Source organism: Prunus dulcis, chromosome 1, assembly GCF_902201215.1.
Source record: "Prunus dulcis chromosome 1, ALMONDv2, whole genome shotgun sequence".
NCBI classification, from domain to species: Eukaryota; Viridiplantae; Streptophyta; class Magnoliopsida; order Rosales; family Rosaceae; genus Prunus; species Prunus dulcis.
The window spans coordinates 5,137,557-5,147,309 of NC_047650.1; the positions used below are offsets into that span (position 1 = coordinate 5,137,557).

The following is a 9,753-nucleotide window of genomic DNA, read 5'->3' on the forward strand; positions in this document are numbered from 1 at the left end:
GGAAAGAGAGTGACACACAATGTTTAATGGTGTGTAATGGTCACGATTACTGTGCATTCGTGACTTATAAAATTTAATCACGATCATTCTGTGTCTCGTTAGAATGGATCCAAGAGGAATGTAAAGTTAAAAGAAATAATAATGGATGTCGGGCTTAAATAGTTAACTGAAAACAAATGCATCATTAAAAACATTTTCCATTTACAGCGGTTATGTTAATTGTTGTTGCTAATAAGAATTGGGTTGAAAATTAACATAAGGGATGAAGAAGAGGTGTAAAATGTTAATCTCAATATATATAACTACAAGCATATATATATATCATGATATATATCATGACTGATTGATTGATTGATCTTAACTGGCTCTCATCTTCTTCTTGGCAGGATTAGAAGAGCTAGAGATTGCCATAAACACCGAAGTAAGATCGTCTGGCACCTTAAAAAACCCTTGTGAAGGCCGTGGCCTCAGTTTTCTTCTAGCTTGGGTTGGTTTCTTCGGTGCTGGTGGACACACCGGCGGTTGCTTCAAGGTCACGTGAGCTGCAGGTGACTTGGGTGTGTGGCACTCTTCATGTTCATGGACGTCACCTTCCAAAAGCAAAAGCTCCTCGTCCTCGTCCTCATCCTCCTTTGCGTTGTTTAAAGGTCGTAGTTTTGGAACCACAACTCTTATTGGCGTAATTGGCCGGAACTGATCTTCTTCTTCTGGTGGTGTTGCAAAACCCATTTTGGGTTGGGAAAGAAATCTCATCTTCTTGGCTGTGTAGTGAGGGAAGAGCTAGGTTATTTTGATTAATAAATTGTGGGTTAGTTGTTGCTTTGGACAAAAAGGTAAAAGAAGGCGTGCTGAGGAAATCGAGAGGTGATATGATGAAGGGTGCTGAAGGAGAGGCAGATACATAAGACCATCAAAGCATCAAAGTGAGAGAGAGAGAGAGAGAGAGAGAGAGAGAGAGAGAGAGAGAGGGCAGCCAGACTTACACTAACATGTAAACAACACTGCAGATGGGAATGATGAAGAGATAGGGCAGGAACCGAAAGGTGTTGGAAGGGTGCGAAACAAGACAAACAAATATTAATTAATTAAGAATGGGCAGTGAGTGTAGGAGAGAGATGTTTAAAGTGGCAACAACGCATCCTTTTAACCGAGGAAATTAGCAAGCGTCTTGTCGTTTAAGTAGTTAAAATGTAAATATTTAAGGCTTTGTATTCGAACTTTCTCTTTGTCAATATCGTTCGTATAATAAAAATAATGAAAAAGATTAAAACTCTTATTACCCACCAAAAAATAAACAGAAGAGAGAAGGAAAAAAGTGAGGAAATTGAGAGAGACCAATAATAATCTTGGGTGTGTGTGTGCCTCCCTTTTTTCACTCATCACTCATGCCTATCCTGCCATGTTACTTTTGCCTTTTTTTTTTTTGGTTCTTCTTCTGTCTAAACCATGTTGGCCATGTTTTCTTTTTCACCCTTTCATGTTGTTTGTTGTCCCTGCTATACGTCATAAGTGGCTCTTCTTGTTTTACACTTTTTTTCCGTGTAAATTATTACATTTTATACGAATTATGCTTTTTCTTTTATAGAAGCTGCCTGCCTGCCACACCCAGTTTCGTATTGTTTGATATATAATGTAGAAAAAGCGTATTAGTAAGCCATTAATGTGATTAAAAAAACAGCCACGGTAGTAATTCATAATTGGTTTTTTTTATAAATAAATAAATAATAAAAACTGGGTAGATTTGAATGAAGAATTTAGTAGCTGGCTAGATTGATTATCTTGTGTGATGACCATGAAGTACAGTTTGCTTGCTTAAGATCCAAAACAAATAATATAGATAGGTGCAGTGCAGAGAGAGACTGCAGTGACAGGGCAAAAGCTGGTGAAATCACATGATCCATCTCATTAAAGCTACTATTTATTGGATTTTATATAAGGCAAAGCCAAACCCAGCATCACATGTGTATGCTGCTTTCTGCTTGCTTGCTGCAGATCAACTATATATTTCATACCAACAACAACGTTGCTTCAACGAATTGAAAGCAGAATTGAAATGGAATCTTGAAGTCGCTGGCCAACAAATTTGAAGAAATTGAACCACAGCACCGGGCCTTTGTTTGGGCCTTTGTGTTGGATGTATATTTTAGAGGCACCACTGCACTGCTTTTAGCCCTTCCAAAGAGTTGGCAAACAATGCACAACTATCATAGGCTTATAGATGCTTTTGAACCATCTAAAACCCTACCTCATTGAGGTTTGCCAAGAAGATTACTCTCAACAAGTCTCGCCTCTTGTGATTACAAATCAAAATTCATAACAAACTACAAATATAACATATTTCTTTAAAGTTGTAAAATCAAACGGGTACATGGGGCAAGGGAAGTAAACTAACTGATAGAGGCTTGCAAATGCAATATCCACAAACTGATAGAGGCTTGTAATGCAATGTACACAGACAGAATTTCGGCCCTACACTCGTGCCTTGTAGTTCTACAGGTGTCTGTCCCCAAGATACAACTATCAACAATTTGAAATTCAGGCCCTTGAATTTTAAACTCTGTTGAACTGTATTTGTTCTCTCTCTCAATTAGTGAGTGATTTCGTGCGTGATGATTCAGTCCTACTTTTGTAATATGGTTGGCTATGACCTGTAGATAACCTTTCACTGTAAAAGGATAGGTTTAATATGATTTCTGAATGTAATCATCAAAGCCCAAAAGCCCACATTGACTCAAATTTCTGCCAATTTTGTCATGTGACCAAATCTGTAGAAATGTGAGGGCTCGAGGTTCTACCCATTTTGGCTTGAGACCAAAACTACAGAAAAATGCCTTTATTCAATTTGGGCCAAAAGTCAATGCTTGACCCAAATTTCTGCCAATTTTGTCATGTGACCAAATCTGCAGAAATATAAGGGCTCAAATTTCTGCCAGTTTTGTCATGAGACAAAATCTGCAGAAATCTGAGGGCTCGAGGTTCTGCCCATTTTGGCTTGAGACCAAGACTACAGAAAAATGCTTTTATTCAATTTGGGCCAAAAGTCAATGCTTAAGGCCCAAGCTATGAGCTTAATTGCAGCCAACCCAAGTCCAATCCATTTTAATAATAGAAATGGACTAAAGCTTATAAAGTGTGTTTAGTTCTTGTGCTCAACCAACGGGGGACTAAGACAAGCACTAGTTTTCTATTCAAACTCCAATAATACCCCAAATTTGAATTTGAATAGAAAATAAGTGTAAAGACATGAGAGAGAAAATCATGTGAGAATTGCATCGGGAGAGGTGTCTTTTGGACTTGAACCTACCTAAGTGAAGACTTATCGGGTTTACAAGATGATGTAGTGAATATGTAATCTTGAACTGTTCACCCTAGGAGTAAACTAAGACAATAAGTCTCACACAAATCAAAACTGAAGCCGAGCCAACGACGCATTAAACCAACGCCTTCAAATCACTGAGAAATCGGTGTAGGTTGGTTGGTTGGGTTTCGCCGAGAAAATTGGTGGCGGCGTTGATGGGGAAACTAGGGGGGAGAGAGAGAGAGAGAGAGAGAGAGAGAGAGAGAGAGAGAGAGAGAGAGAGAGAGGCCTGGAATGAACTAGCTCTAGCTAGATCTTGTCACGCCTCGAACCCGGGGGTCGGTGGAAACCTCACGCCCGATGCGTGAGAAAGTAAAATAAAATAAAAAGAAGCCGAAACATGAGTTTAAAACAAACTTCTCTTATAAAAATAGACCCAAAATCTTTCAACTTTACGATAAATAAATAAAGCTCTATCACTCTCATCTAATTCAGCCTCAACCGATTTAGTCCTTGTCTTGCCCACTAATTTATCTGAAAAATTAAACAGGGTGAGGGATAAGCAACCACCGCTCAGTAATATGTTAGTCAAGCGACCGTTTTACACACTCTAGAAAATATCATGAAAAGATACACCAATCCAGATCATATCACATCATCCCTTCATATCTCGGTTATCCTTCACAGCATGTAACCAACCACGTGACCCCTATTTGCCTTACTGCCCTATGTCCCTGCGTGGTACATCTATCCCTTGGATACCCCAACATTGAAGTTCTCATGTTCCATGAATAATACATACTTCACAAAATATTCTAATCAATATATATATAATGTAAAAGATTGCACCAAATTAGACATGCTTGACTTGAAATAAAGAGATATTTGTAAATAGAACAAATCCACGATAATTCATGGTTTTCATATTTTATCACAAAATAAGAACTTCAAGAACACATTACATAAACCACTCACCTCGATAATGAGAGCCCTTAAAATAAATTTGCAAGACAACCCATCTACCTATCTTCATGTACTATCACCCAAACCAAGCTCCAAGAGTTTCATCACCACTCTCTCTCTCCTTCTTTCTAATTTCTCATATTTTGAAACTATAAGGTTATGCTCCTATTTATAGTGTTTATAGGGATAGGATAAACTTCAATATTAAAAGGATAAGAACATCTAAGTTTATCTAAAAAATAAATATCCTAACAAGATAAGATCATCTAAGTTTATCCAAAAGATAAATATCTTTAAAAGATAATATCATCCAAGTTTATCCAAAAGATAAATATCTTCTTTTATCCGTTTAAAATACGGGTCTTCACAGATCTGGCCATGAGGCAACGGTGGCAATGGAGGGAGGAGGAGAGATGAGAAGAAGAAACTAGGGGGAGAGAGAGAGAGAGAAGAAGGAGAAACACTAAGAAGAGACGGAGGGAGAATGACACATAGAGTTATAGAGGGTGTGGAGAGAGTGAGTGAGAGAGTGACGACTGATGAATGATGAAGATGAGTAGGTTAGGTTAGGATGATAAGTTTTAACCCTAACTATTTTAATATATTTTAAAAAATTTCTTTAAGAAGCCTTTTTTTTGGGGGGGGGGGGGGGGGGGTGTTTGTTGTTTGAAGAAGCCGTTAATATACTAGTTTTGTAATTATTACACAAGAACTCAAGTTGGTCTAGTGTTGTGATGGGAAGTTTTAAAGGGTGGTGGAGGTCAGAGTTTAGATTCCTCTTGGCTCTCCAACCTTTAAATTTTCAGGTATTTTATGCGACTTATTTGGTTTAGGTGAATTGCCAGTCATTAGATTCTGGAATCGTGAACTGGACTAGTTAGGCAGATTTGATCTGGTTCACCACTGAAATTTATATTAAAGAAACAAAAAAACTAACCGGACTGATCGGTCTAATTTGGCTGGTTCACTGTTCACAAATGCCTAGCCCTAGTTTAGACTATTGCTTGTATTTTTTTTTATTATAAAAAAATCCAGTAAAGTTAAGGATTCAAATTTTGAGTCTTCAGAGTTGGCGAAAAAATTATTTTTGTCCAAGTAATACATGAATATTTGTATTTTTTAGGAGAAAAATTTGAATTTAGCCCCATAAGCATTGGAAATGGTCTAAGATCGACGGGTTTTTAAACTTAAATTTATTTTAATTCCAACAAATAAGATATAGAGTCAGTATGTATAAATTAAAAAATTACTCTATTGCATCTACACAAATATATAAAACCACGACTTCATCATTATAGAAAATATATATTGAAGGTTAAAATAATAAAATAAAGCAAGTTAACTTCTCAAATTTATCAAACGGTTTGGCATTATTTATTTCATAGAAGCTAAAGGTTGTCTAACTACAAATTTGACCCTTTTGTTGTTGTTGTTGTGAGAATCAATACCTTCATTCAAAAACTCGAGATTTGACCCTCCTTGTGATGAGAGAGATGTAAATTAATCTAAACTTTTCGCCCTACCATAACGTTTGCTTTATATTTTCAATTTTTTCTTTCTTCTAGATACTCATCTTTATTTTCTCATATAAGTAAATCATTGTTCTCATCTCATGTATGTATTTGTAAGTTTCTAATCTATTATGACCACTGCAGACACATTGGATAACATTCATAGTCCAATCCGAGCATATAGGCATGGGGATGATCATGTAAATGCGTCACCTTTTGACATGGGAGCTGGTCACATCACATCAATCTAAATAAAGCATTTGATTCTCGTTTGATTTGTGATGCAGCAATATAAGATTATGTTAATTTGTTATGTTCTTTGAGTTATAACCAAGATGAACTCCCAATATAATTATACACTAACATTTTTCATGTACAACCGACCCCTTTTTTAGAATATACAGTCCCCTCTAGATCCCTCCTCGTTGAGATCTTTCTTTTTCATGTACTGCCGGCCTCATCTTCCAAAATGATGTTTGTCTCTTTTACTTTTACTTTGTTATGGTTCTGCATTTTCAATGTAAGTTTTGGTTAAGAGGGTTTTTGTAGTTCTGTGGATTTCTAAATGTGAAGTTTGTAATTACGTACGTTACCTGCTCGACTTATATTTCCTACTCTTTCATCTTTTCCTCAGTGAATTCAAGTATTTTTTTATCCAGCAAAATTATAAAGTATCTATTTTTCTTGTACTCTTAAAAAATAGATGTTATCCAACTAAAGGACATGCTAGTTGTTTGTTCTACCTCGGAAAATTCATCCGCGGCGGCTTGGGGTTGGCTGCCGGGATTGTTTTCGTGTTGTTTGCGTAGGCGTGCCACCAGAGTACATGGGGACCAGTGCAGTCACTGGCCCCACTGAAATTTTATTTTAAAAAAAACTAGTACTAGTATGCATGAGTTAACATATGGGACAAACAAGAAATCCACAAGAAAGCCCAAGTCCTTGACCACATGAAGTTGCAAAGTCCAGTAGCCAAAGTAGATTTCAGCCAGAAGTAGATTTCAGCGTAGGCCCTATTGACCAGCCAAATATCCTAAAATCATACACTACCCATTCTCAAAAGGATTAGGATTGTTATTATAATTATATATTGCCTTCTTATATAAATCAATAAACCTTAGCCCTTTTCTCTTTTCTTGGGTCAGAAACACGACCAGACCATCCAGTTGTTTGTGAGGTTTTTTTCTTATCAAATTCTAATTATATTATCAAGTTTTTTTTATTTCTATTTATTTTGATGGGTCTTTTAATTTATGTGTAGATTACCAAAGAGAAAAGGCTTTGGAGATATTTGGTAAATCGCTATTCAACTCCAAGTATGTATTTGTCTATCCCACAAACCAATGTCATTTATTCCACTCAAGAATTTAGTTGTTCATATAGTTTAATTCTATTTGAACTAGAAAAGAAATAGGTGATTTATTGGGTTATCAAACGATACACAGTACGATACAATCTAAACAAGGTATTATAGTAAGAAAAGAATGGATACCTCAGAAACAAGTAAAGACTGTGGGGGGTGTGGTTTGGAGATAATGGAAGATAATGAGGGCAAGTGGGTGACGAGGGAGGAGAGGATGGGATGGGGTGGGGCGGCGGAAGCAAAGGCAGCGGAAATTAGAGTTTTCCAGGTCATGAAGACAATGGGGGATGCATATGCAGGCAATTGATCCAGTGAGAAAGGTTTTAATATAATTATGCTGACGTGGTAGAACTTTAACCATAAGATTAATTAAATAATTAAGATTATTTTAAATACGTATAAGTACACCAATGCTAAATGTAGAAGCTCAAAATTCCTACTTTAATTTAATCTAAACTATAGATAAGAGGATTCGAACTTTAGTGCAAAATAAAGAGCACATCCTCTTTAGTTAGATTGGCTACTCCCATATCTGCATAATCAACTTCATTTATAATTTAAACAACAAACCGACCTGCCACGCATTCGCAAACATCACATTACCTACCTTAACGTTGGTCCTAAGTCATAAGTCATAAACCAAACTTTGCTCACTGCTCAAATCCCCATCATTTCATAATATCATCCAACCCATTGACTTTTTGCACACCACAACACACAAACAGCAAAACCCACATCTCACAGTCAACGAACACACCCAAACATGCGTTAGCTGGCGTGGGCCCACCCACGAATAACTCCATTGACTTTCTGAGCATAAAACGACATCAAAATTAAACAAAAACAGAAGATTATTATTCTAATGCGCACCTCACCCCCCACTCTTTTTGACTTTTTGCGCGTGCAACCGAGATTTGAACCAGAAGAATCTAATTCTCCATCCACCAACAATAAATTTCGTATCAAAAGATTTGATTAAATTGAATAAATTAATTAAATATATCTAATATTCAAAAGCACCAACAAAATTATATTCCATTTCCTTCTTCCACTTTCACCCTTCTTTTCTTTCATAATTTACATCGAACCCCTCCCATTCCCATTACACCGTATATTTGATTTTGACATTGGATATGTTTTCCCTTTGACTTTGTTCTCCGACACACTAACATCCCTTGCAGTGCCACAGCCACTTTGACACCGGGCGCTTTCAACGGTCATGATGGACGCAACATGTGGACCGGATTTCGGGTTCACTGGAAAACAAGGCCCACAGAACCGGCTGTGATGGAAGGGTGAGGGTGACGGTGCTCGCCTTCGTAAGTAACGACGAGCATAGTGGGGTCGTCTTGTGCTCTCTCCACGTGTTTCCTCGCTGGACACCCTCTCACGCTGCTACACTTATAATACCCTCTGCAAACAAAAAAGCAAATAAAATATAATTAATAAAAGGGAAAAAGAACATTGAGATCTGTGTTTGACTTTGAAAACTTCAACCCCATGTGCGGCTGAGATTAAAAGAGTAGAATAATACCTCGGGTAAGGCGAGCCCTTGATCGGCTTTTGACCGTACTTTCTCCAGGAGAATTCATCCGAAGGTATATCGGCGATTTTTGAACTAATCGCCGGCACTCTAATCGTCCTCCTAACCTTAGTCTTCCTGCAAATAATTGAAATAAATTTAATTTAATTTAATATATAAAAAATTCAAAGAAGAAGAAAAATCTTGAGCTGAAAATGCACAAAATCAGTACCTTCTTTTAGAGCAATGGCAGCGGCCGGACGACGACGTTTTAGCTGCGACTTCGTTATCGTGGCACCGTTTCCGGTGAGATTGGGAGAGAGGAGGTTTCCCGGCTGAGAAAGCCGGCGCCGGTGGCGCGAGAATTGACGAGACGGCTTTACCGTTCGAAACGCTGCCGTCTCCGATTGTGATGGAGGACAAAAACGACGACGTCGTGGAGATTGGCGGGGATAGAGTGAGAGAGTCGTCGTTGTTGGACTTAGGGACAGAAAAAGCAATCGAAGTTGTCTGAGGCTTGGGTTGGACCGGGGTGGAGGATTGATTGGCCGGTCCGCGGCGGAACCGAGCGTGACCGGTCCGGTTCAAGACGGAGATGAGCTGCTTAAACTTGGAGACGGTGAAGTCGGTGATTTCTCGGCAGTCGAGGGGGGTTTGGGTTTGGGTTTGTGATGGGTTTTGATTCGATAGGACGCGGATCAGGTGGTCCATGCTCTGCAAGCCGGCGGAGGCTGCTTCTTCCATGGCCGTCCGATCGTCCATCCTTGAGAACCCGACGAGATCAATAGCCATTGATGCTGGCTTGGCTTTGAAGAGAGAGAGAGAGACTCAAGGGAGACTTAAAGAGAGGAGGATGGGTTTGGAATTGGGCGAGAGTAAGAGGGGGAAGTGGGGGGTTATAAAAGAAATGGAAAGTGGGTGTAAAAGTCAAAGGTTTGATCCAACGGTGGAGATTGGTTTGGATTTTTTTTTCTTCTAAATTTAATTTTGCATGGCACATGATGACATGAAGATAAAATAGGAGCTATTAAGGTCTAAAGGAGCTGGTGATGGGCCCACAGTCGGGGAAAGGGGGTTCTGCTTGTAAACGCACTGA

General features: G+C 38.4%; 2 protein-coding genes across 3 annotated transcripts; both read right to left on the minus strand.

Annotated features, from left to right (window-relative positions):
- Positions 1-328: 328 nt before the first annotated feature.
- LOC117614640 lies at positions 329-4,383 on the minus strand. 2 transcript variants are annotated; one of them, XM_034343520.1, is made up of 2 exons: positions 4,274-4,383; positions 329-761 (listed from the first exon to the last, which is right to left on the minus strand). In XM_034343520.1, the coding sequence occupies exons 1-2, from the start codon at positions 4,329-4,331 to the stop codon at positions 358-360; spliced, it is 462 nt and encodes a 153-aa protein (XP_034199411.1). In that variant the 5' UTR covers positions 4,332-4,383; the 3' UTR covers positions 329-357. The 2 variants fall into 2 exon arrangements, 1 of the variants encoding a protein (XP_034199411.1); XR_004583901.1 differs by lacking the exon at positions 329-761 and adding an exon at positions 1,881-3,832 and having other exon boundaries at positions 4,274-4,372.
- A 3,759-nt stretch (positions 4,384-8,142) lies between these two features.
- LOC117636659 (probable WRKY transcription factor 11) lies at positions 8,143-9,519 on the minus strand. The gene is made up of 3 exons (XM_034371276.1): positions 8,890-9,519; positions 8,670-8,795; positions 8,143-8,548 (listed from the first exon to the last, which is right to left on the minus strand). Exons 1-3 carry the CDS (start codon positions 9,447-9,449, stop codon positions 8,389-8,391), a joined length of 846 nt encoding a protein of 281 aa, XP_034227167.1. The 5' UTR covers positions 9,450-9,519; the 3' UTR covers positions 8,143-8,388.
- Between the last annotated feature and the right edge of the window lie 234 nt (positions 9,520-9,753).